This window comes from Astyanax mexicanus, chromosome 4 (genome assembly GCF_023375975.1).
Source record: "Astyanax mexicanus isolate ESR-SI-001 chromosome 4, AstMex3_surface, whole genome shotgun sequence".
NCBI lineage: Eukaryota > Metazoa > Chordata > Actinopteri > Characiformes > Acestrorhamphidae > Astyanax > Astyanax mexicanus.
The window spans coordinates 2,946,083-2,970,221 of record NC_064411.1 but is presented as its reverse complement, the minus strand read 5'-3'; the positions used below and the strand labels follow the sequence as shown (position 1 = coordinate 2,970,221).

The 24,139-nt window shown below is 37.2% G+C and overlaps 1 protein-coding gene across 4 annotated transcripts; it reads right to left on the bottom strand.

Annotated features, from left to right (window-relative positions):
* On the bottom strand, positions 1-23,495 carry LOC125801103 (NLR family CARD domain-containing protein 3-like). Of its 4 annotated transcripts, none has more exons than XM_049477069.1 (12): positions 23,418-23,495; positions 22,541-22,637; positions 21,401-21,520; positions 21,153-21,266; positions 19,589-19,637; positions 19,095-19,284; positions 17,044-18,844; positions 16,022-16,195; positions 14,852-15,025; positions 3,520-3,693; positions 1,976-2,022; positions 1-758 (listed from the first exon to the last, which is right to left on the bottom strand). In XM_049477069.1, exons 2-12 carry the CDS (start codon positions 22,588-22,590, stop codon positions 154-156), a joined length of 3,498 nt encoding a protein of 1,165 aa, XP_049333026.1. In that variant the 5' UTR covers positions 22,591-22,637; positions 23,418-23,495; the 3' UTR covers positions 1-153. The 4 variants fall into 4 exon arrangements, with proteins under 4 accessions (XP_049333026.1, XP_049333028.1, XP_049333025.1 ...); XM_049477071.1 differs by having other exon boundaries at positions 21,401-21,508; XM_049477068.1 differs by lacking the exon at positions 23,418-23,495 and adding an exon at positions 22,989-23,403.
* Positions 23,496-24,139: the final 644 nt, after the last annotated feature.

Below are 24,139 nucleotides of genomic sequence, written 5' to 3'. Positions count from 1 at the left end.
TAATTAAAATAAATGTTTTGGAAAAAAATTACAAAATCATCTATATAAAATATTTACATACTTATATTTATACCCACATTCTCCCTCCTACACACACACACACACACACACAGTGATACACATACACACATCGAATCTCTGTTACACACAGGGTTATTCTATCTTACACAGACGCACTGATGAGCCAGTATAAACAGTAAAACCTGCATAGAGGGGCTGAGTGAAGGTGGTGTAGAATGTGCGTAAGTGTGTGAGAGTGTGTGAGGGTGTGTGTGAGGGTGTGTGTGAGGGTGAGTGTGAGGGTGAGTGTGTATCAGAGGAGACTCTGTAGAAGGACAGAGTGCCGGAGGGACAGTCCACATACACTCCTACTCTCCTACAGCCGGAGGGAGGAGTGGAGAGATCAGTTCTGTTATTATTGTGACGAACAGAGTAACTGTTATTAGTGCAGATCAGACTCCAGGAGTTTAAATTCCCTCCAAACACACTGTCTGATCCTCCTCCTTTCCTGCTGATGGTTTTATAACTCAGAGCTACTTCAGCTCCTCCTCCTCCTCCGCTCCACTCAGCCTCCCAGTAACAGCGTCCAGTAACACCAGTAACTCTCTCTCTACTCAGAACCTGCGGCCACCCATCAAATCTCTCTGGATGATCAGGATACGACTGCAGCTCCTCTCTCCTCTCCACCCTCCTGTTCTCCTCACTCAGAGAGAGACGACGCTGCGCTGTGTTCAGATCCAGAGTGAAATCACAGAACCCTGAACACAACAACACACACACAGTGTATTTAGTGTGTGTAGTGATATATTTAGTGTGTGTAGTGTTATATTTAGTGTGTGTGTGGTGTTATATGTAGTGTGTGTGTAGTGTTATATTTAGTGTGTGTGTAATGTTATATTTAGTGTGTTTAGTGTTATATTTAGTGTGTAGTGTTATATTTAGTGTGTGTAGTGTTATATTTAGTGTGTGTGTAATGTTATATTTAGTGTGTGTAGTGTTATATTTAGTGTGTGTGTAGTGTTATATTTAGTGTGTGTGTAGTGTTATATTTAGTGTGTGTAGTGTTATATTTAGTGTGTGTGTAATGTTATATTTAGTGTGTTTAGTGTTATATTTAGTGTGTGTGTAGTGTTATATTTAGTGTGTGTAGTGTTATATTTAGTGTGTGTGTAATGTTATATTTAGTGTGTGTGTAGTGTTATATTTAGTGTGTGTGTAGTGTTATATTTAGTGTGTGTAGTGTTATATTTAGTGTGTGTGTAGTGTTATATTTAGTGTGTTTAGTGTTATATTTAGTGTGTAGTGTTATATTTAGTGTGTGTAGTGTTATATTTAGTGTGTGTGTAATGTTATATTTAGTGTGTGTAGTGTTATATTTAGTGTGTGTGTAGTGTTATATTTAGTGTGTGTAGTGTTATATTTAGTGTGTGTAGTGTTATATTTAGTGTGTGTGTAGTGTTATATTTAGTGTGTGTAGTGTTATATTTAGTGTGTGTGTAATGTTATATTTAGTGTGTGTGTAGTGTTATATTTAGTGTGTGTAGTGTTATATTTAGTGTGTGTGTAGTGTTATATTTAGTGTGTGTGTAGTGTTATATTTAGTGTGTGTAGTGTTATATTTAGTGTGTGTGTAATGTTATATTTAGTGTGTGTAGTGTTATATTTAGTGTGTGTAGTGTTATATTTAGTGTGTGTGTAGTGTTATATTTAGTGTGTGTAGTGTTATATTTAGTGTGTGTAGTGTTATATTTAGTGTGTAGTGTTATATTTAGAGTGTGTGTAGTGTTATATTTAGTGTGTGTGTAGTGTTATATTTAGTGTGTGTGGTGTTAATTTAGAGTGTGCGTGTGTGTGTAGTGTTTGTACTTTGTGTGTGTGTACTGATTGTATGTAGTGTGTGTGTGTGTGTGTGTATGCGAGTGTGTGTGTTGTTTGTTTGTTGTGTGTGTGTGCGTGAGAGAGAAAGAGAGCTTACATTTTTTTAATCCAGGTTTGATTCGGATCTTCCCTCCATGTTCCACTCTAAACACACACACACACACACACACACACACACACACACACACACACACACACACACACACACACACACACACACACACACACACACACACACAGACACACACACACAAACACACACACACAGATCAGCACAGTGTGAGGTTTTTAAGAAACTGATTTATAAAGAAATACTTTGTGTGAAAACGAGCGAACATTTGAGAGAGCGGAAATTAGTGATCTTATGTGGTAAAGTACGGAACTGCAATGCACACTGCATAAAATCAGATTAAAAACGGAAGATTAACTTCTCTAAATAAGATAAAATGGCAGTTTCTTGTGGGCTTGCAGAAAAGGGTTAAACTTTACTAAAGTATGTTTTTTGCATTCATATTCATACCTGAGTGTAGTCCTGTCACAACAACTGTTTTTATTGGACCATACATTTTCAAGGAATTGTTGTGCAAAAAGTATTTTATCATGATTTAAAAATTATTTTATGCCACTGGTCATTAGAAAACTTCAAAAATGTTAAATGTAACAAAGGCAACATTTTTAAATAAAGCCAACAAACCAACTCAATCACATTAATGGGATCTCTTTAGAAATTAAGGGCTCTATTTTAGTGATCCGTAGCTGAGCTGTCAGCCGTGCACCATGTATCGTGAAATAAACCAATCACCCTGTCACTTGCCATTCCCTATAAGAGCCAGGTGCGGTCTGAGTTTGGCATATTGCTATTTAAATGGCACAGCTGCCTGGACTTGTCCAATGTTTTTCATCCGCGTAGATATATTCAAAATCACCATTGCTGTTTAAACAAGACAGGTGAAGAGCATGAAAATATACTGTTGGTGGGAGTAAGATAGCAATAAGCATCAAGACCACCTTGCACAGGGTGTAGGTTAGGGCCCTATGTGTTCAGAAAGGATTCTGGTTTTGCAGTAACTGATTATTTTTACCATAAAGACATGGGCTGGTTGCTGGGGTGCTTGACTCTCAGTGTGTATAAAGTTAGTGGGGATCAGTTTTTATCTTTTAACTTTTCTCCTGACTCGATGCTCAGGGCAGCTCTCCATCACTGGCTCCATGACCAGAACCAGCTAAACTTTTCCACCTGTTCTGGAGTAAAACCTAAACCTTGGTTCTTTTTACCAACAGAAAGATGAGCCAAAACAGAATTACAGTGAAGTACTTGGCATTCAGTGCAGATAGCTTGGGCATAAAACAATTAACAGTGGCTGTGTAAACAAAAATAAGACAGAATGACAGAATGAAGGTTACATGCTGCTCCACCGTGTTTACCTGGTGACTACAACTAGATTTACTACAGGTCCCACAATGCAATGTGTTTCACAGAATTAACCCGTAACTTTCTCAACACTTTGCTTTCCTGTGAGGCACAGCGCACACACAGGAAAGAGCACAACAGGCAATATCGAGAGTGACAAAAATGTACAACATGTACAACAATATTTATCTTACAATAAGTTGATAATATAATTATCAGTTCAGACCTACCCGAGTTTCTCCAGTTTGCAGTGTGGATCCTCCAGTCTGGCAGAAAGCAGCTTCACTCCTGACTCTCCTGGGTGGTTGTAGGTCAGATCCAGCTCTTTCAGGTGGGAGGGGTTTGCAATTAGAGCTGAAGCCAGAGAACAACAGCCTTTCTCCGTGATCATACAACCAGATAATCTGCAGACAGAGCAAGAGAATGTGTGAGTGACAGAATAAAAGAAAGAAAGAAACACAACATTGCAGACTGAGGAAGATAAGGCACTTTGATATTAGTAAGTCTCTTTTTTTAAATAACACTTCAAAATCGAAAAAAAAAGAAAACTAAACTTTATCGCTTTGACACAGATTAACAAATTCATGAAACCCAAACCTCAACAGTAAGCATCTCTGTGAATACAGCATTAGCATTGATGTGGACCAAAGAATTGAGTTCATATTAACTTTTGCTAAAATTGTTTTTGCTTGTGCATCACAACTTGTGTGATATATCTCAAATGTTCATTCAAGTTGGACATTCTTAAGACGACTGCAGAAGACTCGTATTTGTTTGTTTGTTATACTCTGACTTTTGCTAAACACTTTTTCTTGTGTGATATGTTATCATCATGGTAAACAACTGAATATTTACACATTTATACATGAATTTCTAGTGGTGTCAATCGAATCCAATTAAACATGCCAAAATTTTGTGATTAATCACACTTGTTTTTCATAAGACGCATGTTTTTATAGTGGATATTTTATGGAGTGAATTTTGTGCCAAACGTTTTACACAAAAAAATTAAATCCGCAATCAAAATGTTAGGTTAAGGTCGAGCATTATAAACATAAAGATCTCATCATGAGCAAAGGAAGGGAACTTAGAGGAACAGACCTGGGAATTAACAACCCATTCCCCTGTGAAATCCTTGACAGACGCAGAAAACTGTTTGCTGAGGAAAGAACTCATAAAAGAAGGGAAAAAGCAGTCGTCTCCATCGACAAACTTTATGTTGATGGACAGCTATATCGTGACAAAAACATAACTCCCTGGCTGTTCTAAATTTCTTTAACTGTAACTAAAAAGCGGTCTCTCTCTCTCTCTCTCTCTCTCTCTCTCTCCGGGCACTTACGTTTGTGCACTCTCTGTCTCTCTCTCATCTCGTTGCACTATGTCTAATATATAGGTCAATACTCAAATAACCTCATAAAATTGATCCATAATGTATATATATATATTTCCCCTAAACCTTCCTTTCTCTCTCGTTCTTTCTCTTTCTTCCACTTCCACTTACTCGGGTCATTCTCACAAAATCCGGATTCAGAGGACATCCAGTATGAAAATTTTCAAAATGAATTTAACAACAAATTTCCTTTTGAGGATTTAAGATCTAAACTTACTATGAATATTATTTTCAGAGCATTTGTTCCATTTTATTGCATATTTTATTAGCATTTTATAGATGAAGTCCACAAAAATGTATCATTACCGCAATTTGATATGACATCTAATATATGATAAAAATGCACATTTTTTAATCAAAGTTAAGCAGTTCAGTTAAGCAAGGGTTTAGGAAGACTTATTAGCTTACACTTACACACAATGCTACATTATGAAAAGAATGTTTATTTTCAAGAACATTTCATATTATTTAAGACAATTTACAATGCAAATATTTGCATATCAAAAGAATCTTTCATGTAGACTACAGCAACTTCATTAATAAAACAGCTCATTTAACTATTGAAAACCATTTAACAAATGTCAAAGAAAGACCTCTCAGAAACTCTGAAATCTTGTCTATCTTTATGCACCATCCAGCATTGTATGCCTACTAAGACCAAACTTTTTATTTTTAGTCATTTACGTAGTTTTTTTTTGTTTTGCCCATATGTCCGGCATATGTCAGTGCTGTAATATCTGGCTGACCTTTTTTCCTCCATTGCTTTTTCTTTTTGTCATGGTACTTTTTGGTCAGATCACGTGTTGTCTTTATTTTCCCACTGGAAATGGCAAATATGAAATTATGATATCCATTTCAGTTTTTATTCAATTCCTTAGAATGGACTGTACCCAAATAATATCATGTGAAAGTAACTCCAACTGGAACAACTGTCTGTGTCGTTGAGTATGTGTGTGTGTTTTTCTAAATGTTGTAATTCTTGCTGTAAATGTTCTCCCTAAACTTTGACAGCCTTGCTTTTGCTGCTGCCTTTCTTTTCTGAATAGCTACCTGCCTGTAAACAAATACACACTGCATATTACAATAAAATATATCAAAGATGGAAAAAAGCTCTCTGGTTATGTGGTCTAACATCTAATTCTGTGTACGGAATTAGATTTAGTTTCAGGCCAGATCAGACGGAACATTAGTGACCTCTACTGGTGGTTTGCAATAGCTAAGTTAGAATGGTCTACTGGAGAAAATGTTCAGGGTAACGCTCATGTTATGACAATCAGGAAGTAAAAAGGTATCTGTATTATGCTTCCTAATCAAATTCTCATTACCAAAACAGTGCATCTCATCACTGCAACAGGTATTGAAATGTAGCGGTAAGTGAGAATTCGGTTGGAGGATGAGTGACTTTAAACTTTTATGCTAACTGTAAAGGCACCATGAGGGCTAGATAAATTTTCACATACAGTGTCCATTTAGACCTTAATATACTATATTATAATCAAAAATACAGACTGTAACTTCAAACTGTAGGCTCAAAACCTATATCGATATATCGGTAATGACAATGAAAAAGTTGAACAAGTTGATGAGCAATCTTTTAACTTTTATCCAGAAACATATGAGAAGAACTGCTTACATAGTAGCCATCCTGAGTGTCATGGCCAATGTCTTCCCTAATGTTGAAAATGCCTTGAAAATTTAAGTTATTTGTGGATTTAAACAATGATTGAAAATTGTTGCGGAGGATGAGAAAATTAGTGTTGGACACATTCCTTTTCTTTATTAATTTTATTGTTTTTACTTATCAATGTAAAATCGTTTATGTTTATTTACTAAAAGTCTTTATAGTATGAAATGCATTTAAGTATTTTTTTTAAATGTTTAAATATTAAAATTTTCAAACAATGTACTGAAATTCTGATACGGACATGTTGTGGAAATGAGAATTTTACTCTAAAATGTAAAAAATTACAAAAATGATATTTATAATGTTAATTTTTAAACAAGCAAGATAGACCAAAGGACGTTGTTTATGATTCTATATTTTTTATTTTGTTAATATTTACTTGTTTATTAAAACTCCTCATGCCACCTCATCCATCCATCCATTATGCGCAAATACACACGCACCCGCAAATATACTAATGCACGCACATTAATCCGTTCACAAAATCCCATAAAAATCACAAGGAACCACTTAGCAATAACTTGATGCATGCAACGTCTCAATGTCATAACATGTATGTCACACCAAATCTAACACTTTTTATCTTATGTTATGTCTCTTCTACTTTGTTTGCATTTAATCACTCCTTTCTGAATCTCTTTGCACCAACCTCTATTTTATTACTACTATATATCCCAGATCCGAAAAATGCATTTTTGTTTATACTCCATCCCACACACACCAGAAAATATCCTCAAACATCTGCACACTCATATCATATCACTGATAATCATTATTAATCCGTACATCACAACATGTCTGCACTTAAATTCATAAACTAGAACATTCGTGGTATCGGGACACAGATTAAGCAAGCCAAGGTACTAAACCATCTCACTTCACTAAAAGCAGACATTTGTTTACTACAAGAAACACATCTATCAGAAACAAATCATCATAAGCTCAGATCACCACAATTCACCCATATATTCTCAGCCTACTATAACTCCAAACAAAGAGGAGTATCAATACTAATAAACCAAAAAATCCCCTTCACACATAACACCACTATATCAGACACAGGTAGATACATCATAATTAACATCAACATCAGCAACACACCCTTAACAATAGCAAGTTTGTATGGCCCCAACATTTATAACCCATCCTTCTTTCATGGGTTTTTCAACCATATAAACAATATATCAGATTCCACAATTATAATTGGAGGTGACTTTAATTCAATCATTGACCCATGTATAGACAGATTAACTATGGCACACAATACATACCTCGTTACTTACAGACCCAGAATTTGACAGCTACATTAAAAAGAATGGACATCTTTCCTAGAAATAAATGATTCTCCAGAAACCACACCAACAATACTATGGGAAACTGGGAAAGCAGTACTAAGAGGCAAAATCATCTCCTACTCTTCCTGTAAGAAGAAGAAAGATACGGAAAATATGTTTAATCTACAACATCAGGGAATTGTCAAATGAAATGATAAAAAAAAAGAATGCGAATCACAGTATAATGAACTTATAAGAAAAGAGGACTCAAGTTTTAATACAACGACTAAGATATAAACAATTTAATCACAACAACAAATCTGGTAAATTCTTAGCTAACCAAGTAAAACATAAAGAAAAAAACAACAATCCCATCAATCAAATATGAGAACGGACTAATCAGCCAAACATGAAATAAAATTAATCAAGTATTTGGGAAATTCTATAAAAATCTATACTCACCAGAACACGATCCAGACCAAATAGATATTCACACTTTCCTCAATAATATACACCTACCCAAACTAACTGAAGAACAAAAAAGCATATTAGAAAAGCCAATAACATCAGAAGAACTCCATAAAGCCCTCCGTAAGATGCCTAATAACAAAGCACCAGGATCAGATGGCTTTCCCGCAGAATTCTACAAGCACTTCTGGTCAATATTTGGCTCAATGTTCAGTAGAGTAACAGCTAAAATATCACTCCATCTTAAACCTACAAAGATCCTACCTTACCATCCAGCTACCGTCCACTGTCACTAATTAACACAGACACAAAGCTAATAAGTAAGACATTAGCTACCAGACTGGAAACGGTTATCCCACCCCTCATACATCCTGATTAGACCGGCTTCATCAACGGCAGACAATCAGTTACCAACATGCGCAGACTATTCAATCTGATACATCACACAACAGTCAAAAACTGCAATAGTCACTTTAGATGCAGAGAAGGCTTTCGATAAGGTTAATTGGAAATTCCTTTTCACTACACTACATTAACTAGGTTTTGGAGAATCATTTATAGAATGGATTAAAACTCTCTACACTTCACCCAAAGCCACAGTCAATACTAACGGATTAATATCACAGAATTTCACACTGCACAGAGGAACTAGGCAAGGATGCCCACTCTCTCCTCTGCTATTCTCTATTTTCATAGAACCATTAGCAGCAGCTATACGACAATGCCCAAATATCAAAGGTATCCATACCCACACTACCGAACACAAAATCAGTCTTTATGCAGATGATATTCTACTATTTCTACAAAACCCACTCTCCTCAATTCCTCAGACTACACAAATAATTAAAACATTCTCTAAAATCTCAGATTATTCCATTAACTGGTCTAAATCCACCGTTCTACCATTTAACATGAACTTATCAGACACAGCAGTTCAGTCACTCCCTATCCCTATGTGCACTGAACACATTACATACCTGGGCATTAAAGTTTCCACCCAGCTGTCTGATCTGCACACACTTAATTTTAGACCACTACTCACAACCATCAACAATGATATCCAACGCTGGATGAACCTACCACTATCCTACCAATATCCACAATCAAAATGACAATATTACCTAAATTAAACTACCTCTTCTCAATGATTCCCATCCAACCTCCACCTACCTGGTTTAAAACCTTAGACGCAATCATCTCTAAATTCTACTGGAAAAATAAACCACCCAGAATCAAATTAACCACATTACAAAAACAAAGAACTCAGGGAGGCTAGAAGCTCCAAATTTCCAACAATACCTCTCTGCAAACCAATTAAAGTACATTATTAAATGGATAAAACCAAATCAAACTGATGAAATATGGAGAGAAGTAGAACAAACATCAATTAATGAAATACAAATCTCAGATTTACCATTTATTAGCACAACAATCAATCGCCACCCTTGTTTCAAAAATCCAATGATATCATCAACTCTGACAGCTTGGTGGAAAATTCACAAGAACACAAACACTAGACGTGCACCCACTAATTACTCACCCATATAGCGCAACCCCGACTTCCCCACAACCAAAAAAAACCAAAACTACAAAAATGGAAAGAAAAAGGTATTACACATTTACACCACGTTCTACACAACAATAACTCAGCTACTTTCTCACATCTAACCCAGAAATATAGCATTGAGAGGAACCAGTTTTTGGAATATCTCCAACTTGGATCTATGTTAAACTCAAAAATAAAAGATTATGCAATACTAGAACTCAGCCCACCAATTTCAGAATTCTTTAATATCTCTTCTTCAGACAAAATTCTATCAAAAATATATATGCTTTTATTCAAATTAGACCAAACAGTCGCTATCCCAATAAAAAAATGGGAAGAAGATATCTTAATTACCCCCAATGCTGATTTCTGGAGAAACATTATGGAAAACACATTCACCATGACTAACAACACTAACCTTCACCTTATACAATATAAAGTAATTCACAGGGTTCACTACACTAAGCAAAAGTTACATAAAATGGGACTGGTAGATTCAGAAATCTGCATACACTGCTCACTAAACACTCCAGACAATTACATTCATGCTCTACTGCCCACCAATCAAACACTTCTGGCAGCTTGTTATAACTCGGCTAACTCCACTATTTAAACAGCCAATCTCTCCATCCCCATCACTCTGCCTGCTTGGTGACACATGAACCACAAACCTAAACCAGGAGGAAAGCAGAGCACTTTTGGTGGTGCTTACCATCGCCAAAAAAACAATGGAAAAAATATGTGCATCTCTCAAAAACAGAACTCATGAACACATAAAAACCTGGTCAGCATTAAACAACCTCCTACATCAGTGACTCCATCAGTCTTTAACAGATAACCTACACACATCCATTATATATCTACAGGGGTGATAGTGAAAAAAAATCCTGAGCCTGAACTTTTTTTTCCTGTTCCAAGGGGGGGGGGGGGTATAATGTTGACACATTATTCAAACATTTTTATAGTCTGTGTATGACCTTATTGTCATATTTTAGATAATGTTTTCATTTTTGCCTTATGTGTATAGTATTATTCACGATAACACAGATCATTTCCATCTTGGTATGGAAACTGGCCATGTGCGATTCTAGCTGTAAAAACGAATACCAGCGTATGCAGTTAGAAATGCAAATGAGAAGGAAGCACTAAGAGAAAGAATACAAGAACTGGAACACCATAAAAATAATTTTAAAATGCAGTGTTTTTTTTGTAAACATGAGGAATGAATATGCACGAGCCCGACCCGACGACCCAATTAAAACCCGACTTTTTTTAATTTATTAAGTAGAGCGTTAAAGCTGAGTTTTTTATTTTATTTTATTTTTTTTTTGGGGGGGGGGGGCTGTTTAAATGAGCAAAATCTGTTCAGAATGATGTTGAAGAAGACCTATTATTTAAAAAAATAAACTGTATTAAGAACAGATTTCCAAAAGATTACAACACCAACAATGCGAAATGATCCACAAAAATGATATCTGAATGACCTTCCTCTAATCTAATATCATTTAACATGGTTTAGGAATATAAATTACTTTCTTTTACTTTTACTTTTCATTACTCCATTTTGTTGGCTATTTAGCTACACAAAGCTCTTGTAAGGGGGTTGGGGAGCGGTAGCTCTCCAGCCCAGAAGGTTGTAGAATCCAAGTGCAGAGCAGTAGATCGCGAAGCAGGTAAACCCAAGAAAAAAAAGGATAATAAAAATAATAATAATAATAATAATAATTAATATATAATCGTTAATATATATATTAATAGGATATATAATAATATTATATAATAATATTATATATATATATATATATATATATATAATTATTATTATTATTAAACCCCGCTCCACGCGGGGATCGAACTCACGCTGTCGCGGTCGCGGCCCAATGCTCTAACAGCTGAACCAGCTAGCGGATTGGGACGCGGCCGCTTTAATCACTCTTAAGGACCTCCGCCGAAAGGGGCGGAGCAACGAAAACGGGCGGAGGAGGAAAACGGTTGGAAAACAAAAGTCAAGCTTAGCGAGAGTGAGAGAGAGGGGGAGAATACGTACCTAAGGATCGCCTGGAAGCGGCTACCTCTTATGGCGCGAGGTGAAGGATTAACTAAAATAAAAGGACTTTCAAAGAAAGCAAAACTGAACTAAGGTGATTGTGGATTAAATGCTGTTTCACCAGAGAAGGGAGAAACAGCGAGGGAAAGAGAGAGGGTGAGCATACCGCGTGCCTCGCCTCTGCTACACCCACACACACACAGAGACACAAAGAGAGAGTGACGGCGGAGGAGAGCACACTGCTCTGCTCCACCAGACTAGAGAGGTAGATGGCGGCCGTGGAGCTCACTGCTCTACACAGCTCCACCAAACTCGAAAGGGAAAGAGATAAATATAAAGAGCCGGGGCTCGCTCGGAAAACCGGCATAGATTCGCTCTCACGAGCTTCAAAGATCCAGCGCCGAGTGGCTAGTTGGCGTTGCTTAAAAGCTGTTGAAAGCAGGTGTTGATAATTAGCCAATTAGCCCTCGGCGCTGGCCTGGCGCGCCCTCCGATGCCCTGGAGGACACTGAGGCCGGGCACCAGCCCTTACAGCTCTGTAATAAGACAAGTGCGTAATGCGAAGTGGAGGAGCGCATGTGTGAGTACAGGTCGGGAATCGGGTTAGACTCGGGCTGATAATCTAAACTCTACTGCTGTGTAAGCTTGAATGAAGCTCTGAGAATAATTTATTTTTATTTTTGCAAATCCTGAAGACATCGCGAATAGAAAGCCTGCTGCCTGCTGACCGGCGTCGGAAAACGGAGACGCCTCTGTGTACCAGCCGTAACTATAAAATAAAATATTAAAATGTGCACAGTAACTATTAGTGAAAGGACAATTTAAACAAATAGAAAATTTGTTTAAAACAATAAACTTAGGTTCCTTACTGTATTAAATCTTTTTGCAACATAGTGACAGTGCCACAATAATGAATGGCGAATTTCTAGCATGGTTAACTAATCCTGAATTCATTTCTTAAAACTGGAAAACACTCATCAATGTAACACAGCCACAAGGTTTTTTTTTCCCATTTTCTCCCCAATTTACACGGCCAATTACCCAACCCACTCATTAGGACTCCCCCTATCACTAGTGATGCCCCAACACACCAGGAGGGTGAAGACTAGCACATGCTTCCTCCGATACATGTGAAGTCAGCCACCGCTTCTTTTCGAGCTGCTGCTGATGCAGCATTGCCAAGCAGCATCACAGTGCGCTTGAAGGAAAGCGCAGCGGCTCGGCTCCGGTACATCAGCTCACAGATGCCCTGTGCTACAGACATCACCCTTGGAGTGATGTGGGGAGAGAGCACCATCTACCCACCCAGAGGGAGCAGAGCCAATTTTGCGCCTTCTGAGCATCGACAGCTTGATGGCAAAGCTGCAAGAGTGGGGGTTCGAACCTGCGACCTCCTGAGCCACAAGGTTTTTAACTGTACCGAGGAACTTTTTAACTGTACCGCGGAGTTCAACTACTGTCGCTCGGAGCTTTTTAACTGTACCGCGGAGTTCACCTACTGTCGCGCAGAGCTTTTTAACTGTACTGTGGAGTTCACCTACTGTCGCGCAGAGCTTTTTGACTGTACCGCGGAACTCACCTACTGTCGCGCGTGTCACCTTTTTTCTCCTGGCAGTTGTTTCTCCCGGCCGTGGACGGGAACCAGTGGAACTTGTAGTTCTTTGGGCTAGAGATAACTGCTCTAGGGTGATACCCACTTTTACTTCACTTGGTTTTCTTTCAAAGCGAGTCACAGGAGTCCAGGGTGAGTTCCCAAGCACTTCTTTCATTTATTAGCAGTTCTAAGCACTCAAACATAAACGTAGCTAGCATTCAGAGAACAGGGGGTAGAGCCGTGGATGTTAACTAGCCTAACACGAGGCGGAGAGAGACGAAGCAGCAGCCACCTAACCCTAATTTGCTCCTAATCACACACTGCCGCTGCCTCCGCCAAACTGATCTAAATAAAATATAGTGCGCACATACATTTCTTAAAGGCACCTGAACCCCAATCTTGTAACATGCGGATCTTTTTAACTGTATCGCGAAGCTCACTTATTGTCGTGCGGAATTTTTTATTTTTTTATTTTTTCTCCCCAGAGCCACGCTACGCCGGATTTCCGGTGCGACGCCGGAGCGCTATCACCCCTGTATCTATTACCACATCACCTACAGATCAACACTACATGAATGTTCCTACACATGCACACAGTCACATAACACATTCAACACTTAAGGCATTTAGCTATTTTTATTTTATTTTTTTTGTTGTTCTGTGTGTTATTATGTTAGGGATGGATAAATGGAAAAATATAGGAAGCCATACTATAATAATTTTTATATATTTTATATATAATATAATAACTTTTTTTCTTTTTCTTTCAAGGGCACAACTTCTTCTTTTGCGTTTTTTTCTCTCTCTCTATCCTCTCTTCTCCTATATATTGTTTTCTATTTGGTTTAATTTGTATATATACACATCATTATGTCCTCCCTCTGCTCAGTGACCTTTGTATTAATACGAATAAAGTCTTAATGGTCCTCCGAAGAGGGGGGGTGGTGGCGGGCAAAAAAATGTTTGGAATCAAAATCAAAAATTGTATGTTACAAATTAAAAAGAGAAAAACTATATAGCAAATATATATGTTTAAATATACTTGGTTACTTTATTATCCTTTACAGTTATTTGAAAATTATTTCAGTTTGGATTTTGCCAGTCTTTGCTTTTATTTTTGTGTTTTTGTGAATTTTCTGTAGATTTTTTGGGATTTTTCTGTTTAAGACTTTTGCCTCTGCAATCTCTCCTTTGCTTTTGCTTTAGTTTTTTGCTTCTGAGTTTTGGCAGATTTTATGTTTTTGTGTAAAACTTTTGGCACAAACGGAGAGAGAGAGAGACAAAGCTCTCTATCCAGGTCTGAGCTGGAAGTCTGAACCGGATTGTTACAGCTGGAGACCGCATTAAAGCGTTTCAGTCGTTTAACCAGAAAAGAAATCTGCATGTTGCGGGGAGGCGGGGCAGATTACGGCAGAAGTTGGGGTCAAACTTGGTGCCGAAATAAAACTTGGGTTAAAAAATAGTAACGCGTTACTGATTCCAACCTAACAGCTAACATGTTAATGATTTAACACTGATAGCCCTATTAATTTCAAATGAAAAATCACAGAAACACTGACCTGAGAATCTGCAGTTTACATTGTGAACTCTTCAGTCCAGCAGAGAGCAGCTCCACTCCTGAATCCTGCAGGTCGTTGTTACTGAGGTCCAGCTCTTTCAGGGAGGAGTTTTCCAGGTTTAAAACTGATTCCAGATTTTCACACGTCTTTACTCCTATATTACACAAAGCTAATCTGAAAATGTAAAAATAAACACAAGCACAAATTATTTTACAATTACTTTAATGTTTAAATAGCACATTTTAGTGATTTTCTAAATTTAACATGTATTATGCTGTTACTTTTGTACATGCCACTTTTAATATTTTTTAATTGATTAAGAAATCTAATCAGGTTAATCATGAAAATATTTGTGATTAACTGCAATTACATAGGTTTTATTGTGGAAATTTAAATGTAAATAAAAGAATGAATGTAAGAAATGTAAAATGCAATTATTAATGGTGTCATTTAAAATACTATTATATACTTATGTATGTTTGAGGGGAGATAAAGCTAATATGGGGCGCTGGAATAAAGAATGCATGGTGAATAGGATTGGACTCAGGTAGTGTTTGTTATTGCACACATGCTTACAATAGGGAAAAGACCTTATTAAGATTTAAATGGCCTGGTGGAAATATGTAACCGCCAGTATTCAGTAATATGTACACTGTCCCTTTAAGAGCTTGTTACACTAGGTGCACAACCCTTTTACATGTATAGCTATGCTGAGAGTGTAGTAAACCTGAGTGTGTGCTGTGCTTCACCACAGAGAATGCTGGACTAGCTTCTTTCTTTTATTCATTTTTTTTTCTGTAAGTAACAACATATATGTGGTGCTTTTAGCTCATATATGAACTATGTTGTATGTCTTTTTTGATGCGGACATTTTACATTTCCTATTATACATACGAGAAAAAAGAAAAAAGGAAATGAGCATAAAAGAGTACAATTACTTTTTTTGTAATTAGTCTGTAGATGCAGTACCATGAGAAATTAAAAGGCATGGGGCAGGGAGTCTGAGCAGGGAGAGATGTTTTAGGCTCCTCCCCTTTGCCACCCTGGAAAGAACATCCTGCTCAGACTAACCTTGCACATCCCTCTGTGTAATTTAGTTGCTTTACTTAATTGTGTTTTTATTTGTTGTCTTGTTTGTTATTTTGGTCTGTGATAACCTGAAACACTGACCTGAGAATCTGAAGTTTACAGTGTGAACTCTTCAGTCCAGCAGAGAACAGCTCCACTCCTGAATCCTGCAGGTTGTTGTTACTGAGGTCCAGCTCTTTCAGGGAGGAGTTTTCCAGGTTTAAAACTGATTCCAGATTTTCACACGTCTTTACTTCAAGATTACATGAAGCTAGTCTGAAAAACAAGAATAAACAAATGATTTGACAATCAACCCAAAGAAGAATATTTGAATGGATTGACAAAGAATAGAAAACAGAATTAAACTGTGAAATGTATTGTCTATCTAAAGAGCTAGTGTTTCTTTATACTGAAATAGTTAACATGCAGAAATCTCCACTTTATTTGTGATCAGCATGGGCATACAGTTCACCAAAAGCTCTGGGACAGATTATAATGAGTTAAAAAAAGAAAAGAAAATGTTTAACAAAACAGAGAACGAGCCAGGCTTTTTGGAGTATGTGAATTTATTCTATTTTCCCAGTTAAACTCTGGAGAAACATTACACCTTTTCCCACATATATATGTTAGAAATAAATACAAACACTTAAAATGCATGTTCTATATAAAATTGTTATGTTGTATTGCTAAACATCATTTCTCCAAAGCATATTGAGATATGATTTTTCAGTCAAATCACCAAGTGCTAATTTAGAGTGGATCTAAACTTGCATCTACCCTAAATTTCCTTCGGGATAAATAAAGTATATATGTATGTATGTATGTATGTATGTATGTATGTATGTATCAATCAATCAATCAATCAATCAATCTATCTATCTATCTATCTATCTATCTAGATGTGCATTTTTTTTACAAAAACATATAACTTGCCCAAAACCTTTTTTTAAGATTGTATTTAATCAGTCTACGACAGGAACTTCATGTACTGTTTACATTAAAATGATGGTTTAATTATTATTACACACAAAGGATAATGCATGCCTATATGTGACAATGGAAACTGATTCTACACATCAGCAGTTGATTAAAAACTGTGTGAAGGCCTGAATAAAAATACTCACACAGCTCTTCTGGATATTTTAACTACTGGCAGCAGCCTCAGAAGACACTCCTCTGATGGATCATATTTACTGAGGTTAAACTCCTCCAGCTCTTTTTCTGAGTTCACCAACACAAACGCCAGAGCTGACCACTGAGCAGGAGAGAGCCTGGCCTGTTGAAGACGACGCTCTCCACCTCCACTCAGGTATTTCTGAACTTCCTGCACCAGAGAATGATCATTCAGCTCATTCAGACAGTGGAACAGATTGATGGATTTCTCTGGAGATGAGTTCTCCTCAATCTTCTTCTTGATGTATTTGATGGTTTGCTTATTGCTGTGAGAGATCCTCTCTGTTTGTGTGAGTACGACTCGTAACAGATTCTGATTAGACTTCAGTGAGAGACCCAGGAGGAAACGAAGGAACAGGTCCAGGTGTCCACTCTCACTCTGTAAGGCTCTGTCTATGGCACTGCTGAGGAATTCAGTCATCGATGACCTGCTGAAGAGTTCAGATAGTTCAGTGTTTTGGTTTTTAGTGGTTTGCTGATTCAGAATGCTTCTGTCAATGAAGCAGAGAAATGCATATAAAGCAGCAAGAAACTCCTGAACGCTCAGATGTACAAAACTGAAGACCTTCCCCAGGTGCAGCTCATGTTCCTCCCTGAAGATCTGGGTACACACTCCTGAGTACACTGACACTTCTCTAAAATCGATGCCACTCTCTCTTAGATCTTCCTCATAGAAGATCAGGTTTCCTTTCTCCAGCTGCTGGAACGCCAGTTTCCCCAGAGCCAGGATACTTGTTCTAGTCTGCTGAGGATCAGTGTCACTTTTCCCACTGTACTTCTGGTTCTTGAGTTTGATCTGAAAGATCAGGAAGTGTGTGAACATCTGCGTCAGGGTTTTGGGAATTTCTCCACTCTCAGCTTCACTCAGCATTCTCTCTAGAACAGTGGCTGTAATCCAGCAGAAGACCGGTATGTGGCACATGATGTAGAGGCTTCTTGAAGACCTGATGTGTGTGAAGACTTTATTGGCCAGGTCCTGATCTCTGATCCTCTTATTGAAGTACTCCTGTTTCTGAGGGTCACTGAAACCCCGCACTTCTGTTACCTGATCAACACACTCAGGAGGGATCTGATTGGCCGCTGCTGGTCGAGAGGTGATCCAGAGGAGAGCAGAGGGAAGCAGATTCCCCTTGATGAGGTTCGTCACCAGAACATCCACTGAGGTTTGCTCTTCTATATTCACCAAGTTCTCATTGTTCTGGAAATTCAGAGGCAGTCGACACTCATCCAGACCATCAAAAATGAACATGATCTTGTAGCCCTTATAATGTCTTGGTTTTAAATCTTGAGTTTCTGGAAAAAAGCTCTGAAGAAGATTCACAAGACTGAGCTTCTTCTCCTTCATCAGATTCAGCTCTCTAAAAGGAAGTGGAAATATGAAGAGAATGTCCTGATTTACTTCTCCTTCAGACCAGTCCAGAATGAACTTCTGCACAGAGACTGTTTTTCCTATTCCAGCAACTCCTTTAGTCAGTACAGTTCTGATGGGTCGTTTCTGTTCTGGTAATGGTTTAAAGATGTCGTTGCATTTGATTGGTTTTTCCTGTGTTGTTTTTTTCCTGGATGCAGCTTCAATCTGTTTCACCTCATGTTCCTGATTGACATCTCCTCCATCTCCCTCTGTGATGTAGAGCTCTGTGTAGATCTCATTCAGAAGTGCTGACTTTACATGGCCTGAGATTCCTTCATTAATTCTCTGATATTTATCTCTCAGCTTGGATTTGAGCTTTCGTTGGCATGCTGGGGCCAATTCTGATAACAGAGGAAGAAAATAAGGAAAATGTAATTAGCTGTGATCTTCATGAAAGACCCCTGTGTAGAACAACTTTGATACAGTAGATAATTTTAAGGTTTAAGGATACATTTGATGCTGTGACACAATATATTGTAATTACAAAATCCAGTTAACTATTGTCTATTATTCTAGTTTGAAAAGCAGAACTCCTCTGAGGAAATAAATTAGCACTAGTTGTTCCCCATTCTCATGACCCAGAACTCTTACTGCTCTCTAGTGTGTTGGCGAGGTCTGTCTGCTTCATGTTCCTCAGGATGTGCAGTGTGACCTTCAGCACCCCCTCCTTCTGATCATCCTCCACCTCTCCCTCAGAGCATGCTGGGTAATCTGGACTCAGGAGATTCTTGAATGTGTTCAGCTCGTTCTTTACTAGAGAGAAAAATGTCTCCTGCAGCTTCTGATTAAGAACAAACATCAGAGAATCACTAAAGCTGATACAGTACAGAGAGAGATGATGACACTGATCTGATGAGAAAATGAGTTATAGATGCTCTGGTCTGTAAAATGATTTAAACATCATGTTGCTGAGCAGCATCTTATTGCATTAATAACAACATTATTTAATATATAATACAGTTATAATACTGTATTAAACTGAAGGTGAATAAATTATGATTAGTATCAAAACTTTAAAGTAAAGTTACATTTATATGTAAAATAAATCAGGGAGATTCACATCATATATATGGTTCAGTACTAACCTTGAATATGTGGTCCAGTTTTTTTCTGGAAAAGTTTTTTTTCTTCTCACTGTGGATGAACAGAAAAGCCACACTGTAATCCACATTATTAAATCAGATGATTTAAAAAACGTGTTTCAATAAAATATGGTGAGATCATTAATACAATAAAGAATAGCAGCAAATAACAGATACAAAGAAAAGATTAATCTGTAATTAAAATAAAATGTAAATAAATGTATCAGGAATACCAGAACCAAGAGAGACACACGCTGATATGAGTCAAACAGTTTAAACAGTTTATTAACAAAAGGGACAAGCAGATAAGGATAGTCTAAAGCAGGCAGGGTCAGTAACATAAAGCCAGCATAAACAAACAACATACCAGTAGAGAGGAGAAAGCAGGGTCGGTACACAGAGAAATAGACAGAAGTGGAATAAGCAGAAGGGTGGTCTAATAACAAGCAACAGAAAGCAACAAACAATAAACTGAGCAAGGCAATAAGGGTAAAGAGTAAAACGGAAACGGGTCAATAAACGATAAGGCAGAATAACAAAGAGATATGTGTTGTAGAAGAGCTAGGGAACCTAGATTCAATACTCAGCAACTAATAGCTGAAAATGAGGGGTATTTATACTCAAACATTCAGGTGAGCAATCAGTAGCTGTAGCTCAGCAGCTCAGCAGCAATGTAAATGTAATTAGAAAGAAAACAGCTAAAAGGTTTTCCAGAATTTTAATAAACATAATATGTTTTAATGTGTATTATAATTAATTCTGAATACGCTCTCACACACACACACACACTCACAGCTGAAGACATGTTTCCTCTTTCCAGGCTGTTAAAGGTGGAATATGGAGCTACTCTAGAGTTTATTTCCTCCATTAAAGCTCTCAGTTAAAATCAGTTACTCAGCACATTAAATTATTCTCATTTATACTGACATTAGAAATACAGCAATAATAATCTAGGTCTGCCAGACACAACACACTGCACAATGATTGTTGTCCCTTCACAGAATATTGTTGTGATTAATACAATTAATGTTTTTATTTGATTGATATAACTTGTATAAATATAATTTAGTTTTGCCAATCTAACACTGATGCTTTTATTCAAGGATATCTGGTAGGTCACATGGTGCACTGTTCAATATTTGAAGGTGTGAGTTTAATGTTTAAATATTAAATATATTGTTTGTTTTCATTAATACTTTTAGTAAGCAAATCTTACGATCATTTAAGAATTGCAGTTTATTACCATAATCTATACTTTTCTAAACATGTTTTTGAATAATGTAAAATACTGTTTTTTTAATCTGACAAAATTATGAAAAATTTTTAGATATTCATTTTATCAGCATCACACACCCCTAATATAGATATATGATGATATTGTAATTTACTCTCATTGTTCAGGTCAGTCAGTCTAATCTAAACCCCGCCTCCCCATCACACCCAGCTGTGTACACTGATCATTACATACAGAAAAACTTGTGTGTGTGTGTGTGTGTGTGTGTTATATGCTTTAAAAAGGTAAATTATAGTAAAAATCAGTAAATGATGTAAGTGATGTTTCACTCACTGTGGGTCAGAGGTCATATCTTCACTGCTGAAATCAGGAGGATGATTGATAGACCGGTCACTCTTCATAGAAACACAGCTGGGTTCTGGAGAAGCTCCTCTCTGGGTTTCAGTTCTGTTAACATTAAACACAGTGAAACTCCAGCATTTACACAGTGAAACTCCAACACACAGCACATCTTTAATAAAGATCAGGAACTGAAGAGCTTCACTCTCAGAACAGAACAGTAGTTTAGTGCAGTGATGTACCGAGACCCAGAGCTTCCTCCTCCACTGCTGAAGTTTAGAGGTTCCTTCATGGACCAATCACTCTTCATAGACACTCCACTGGGGGCTGGAGATGCTGCTCTCTTCTCCCTGTAAACAGATCTTCATGATGATCCATGATGAGAGTAAAGTGTGGAGTAATGTGTTCCTTTACTAAAACTTATTCACAGGTTCCAGACTAACTTCTTCATAACCGTCCCAGAAGCGTCCCGAAGCTTTCTGTCAGCTGCCCCAAACTGAAAAACGCTCGTCTAATAAATATACATATCTTAATTTCTTTAACAATACTGTTGAATATATTTGTGTGTTTGTTATGATGTCACAATGTCATCACCTGATTAGATCATATTTACTATATGTATTTTAGAGATCGGTATCTAGTTAATAACATGTATTGGTAAGAGCTACACAATTACACAATTATACTGTATTATAAACTAAAAGGTATATTTTTTATACTGAACTCTAACAGAGATACAGATCAGAACAGAATAGAACAAGTCTTTCTGTGAGAAGCTTCATTCCACAGCTTTAATAACAAACCCAATCACTTCCATCTGATCTATATAAATGCAGCACATCAGGATTTCCTCATTTCTAATGCTAATGTAAACCCAGACAGCGTGAGGTAAAATCCGAGACGGATCCTCACAATGGATCTGGTTCAGAGTTCACTTTCACTACAGACTAATCCGATCCGGATTTTGAGCAAATCATCACAATTATGTTCAAAAATTTGAACCATATTTTTAACATAAATGTGCAATCACCCCATACCATAGCAACCACCTAGCAACAGCATAATATCACTACAGCAACCACCTAATACTGTTCCTGTGCCAGAAGAAACATATTATTAATATTAACTAATAGATATTAAAGGCAGATATGTACTTTAAATACAGATTAGAAACACATTCTACTATAAGAATAACTGGCTGGTTTGTTAATCGTTTCTCTGTGTTTAAATGCAGCACAGGGTTCTGACTCTGGTCCAGGAGAAACTCTGTTCTCAATATTTTAAAACTGTAAAATATGCAGATCACAGCTCCAGGATTAGAGCTGAAACCATTACAATACAAAACTACTTTACATATTAAACCCATCACTTAATTTACTCACTTTAGGACAGGAGGTCCTCCTCCACTGCTGGAGTTCTGAAGATCCATCATTTACTCTTCTTCATTCACACACAGCTGAACACTGCCGACACCGACCCCTGAGAACAGATCAGCCGTTACAATAAAACCTTTATTCTTACAATAATGACATTATCATCAGAACTGCATTAAACAAAACCTGATAAACTAACAAAACAAACCAAACAGAGAACGATACATAACAGTGTGATTTACCCTCATTACACATTATTCTACAGATTTAATAGACATTTACTGTTATTATAACGATTATAATTTAATTATTAGTAGTAATATTACTGCATTACGCAACATTATAAATATACACACTGTTCTACTATTTTTAATAATAAATTATTATGTTACTGAATCAGAATAGAGAGATGATTTAAGTATAATATAAAACAGCAGGATTAAAAACACTAACACACCACGTGATCTTGAGCTCCGTTGCTCCCCCTGCTGGTTGAACAGCGCTACTGCATATAAACACGCCTTTATAGCAGTTCCGGGTTTTTATCTCCCCAACAGATCAAAGTCCACATTAAGCAGTAATGCGCTTTAAACAGCATAAACTACACTGTGATCAATAAATATCAATCTATATCTGCGCATTTCTCTTCAGTTTACAGCATTATTGATCTGTTACAGCTGATTGTTCTCCAGCCGGTCTGATCTAGACCAGGTCCAGGTCTGATCCAGGCCCGGTTCAGATCTCCATGCTGATCCTGGTTCTTCCAGTGGAATCGGACACTGAGCTGAGCTTAAAGAACCGGTTCTGGATCTGAGGAACCTTTAGAACCGGTTCTGACTTTAAGCTACACGGTTCTGTTCTACATTCTCTTCAGTTCTGAACTTACCGAGTGAATCCGGACTTCTATCCTCTTCTAATGGAGCAGACTGAACTTGCTTTCACTCTCTCATTCACTGCGTCACACCTTTCTCCCTCTGACCCCCGCCCCATCACTCTCTCACAGCGAATAGGCGCTGAGTGGGCGTAGCTACTGTTAGTTTTTCGCTTTTGTCAGTCAATCATATCACAGGGCTGAATGGAATGTTTGAATATTCATGAGCCTGAAGTTTCAGACCGGTGTTCTGCCGAGTTCTGCTACCCGTCCAAAAGTGCTCCTCCTTGAATAAATTTAAATAATGATAAGGAATTTTATATAAATACTTTAGACCAGGAAAAGGCTTTTGACTATGTGTTCAGGGAATATTTATGGAATGATTTGCAGCACTACGGTTTTCCACCAAATTTAATTTATAAGATCAAGTTATTATATGAAAAATCAGTAGCTCAAATTAATGTTAAAGGGTATTTTAACAGAATTTAAGACACATAGAGGAGTCAAACAAGGCTGCCCTTTAAGTGCAGTCTTATGTGTGTGTTAGCAGTTAGTCCTCTTCTAAATAAAATTAAAAATTATACCAAAATTGATATCTTAGGTAAAGAATCTTTTAAACTTACAGACTTTGCTGATGACGACATCACAGTAATCGTAAGAAATCAGAAAGAGTTCCGGATTATAGAATTTATTAAGACATAGCAGAAGCAAAATAAAATTAGGATAAAACAGAAGAC

Excerpts from the sequence above, each read along its gene's own strand:
- LOC125801103 (XM_049477069.1), bottom strand. The coding sequence starts at position 22,590 with ATGATGGATCTTCAGAACTCCAGCAGTGGAGGAGGACCTCCTGTCCTA. Across the intron at positions 21,267-21,400 it reads GGAGGAAGCTCTGGGTCTCG|AACTGAAACCCAGAGAGGAG; the intron begins GTACATCACTGC and ends TAATGTTAACAG. Across the intron at positions 19,285-19,588 it reads AACTGGACCACATATTCAAG|AAGCTGCAGGAGACATTTTT; the intron begins GTTAGTACTGAA and ends GTTCTTAATCAG.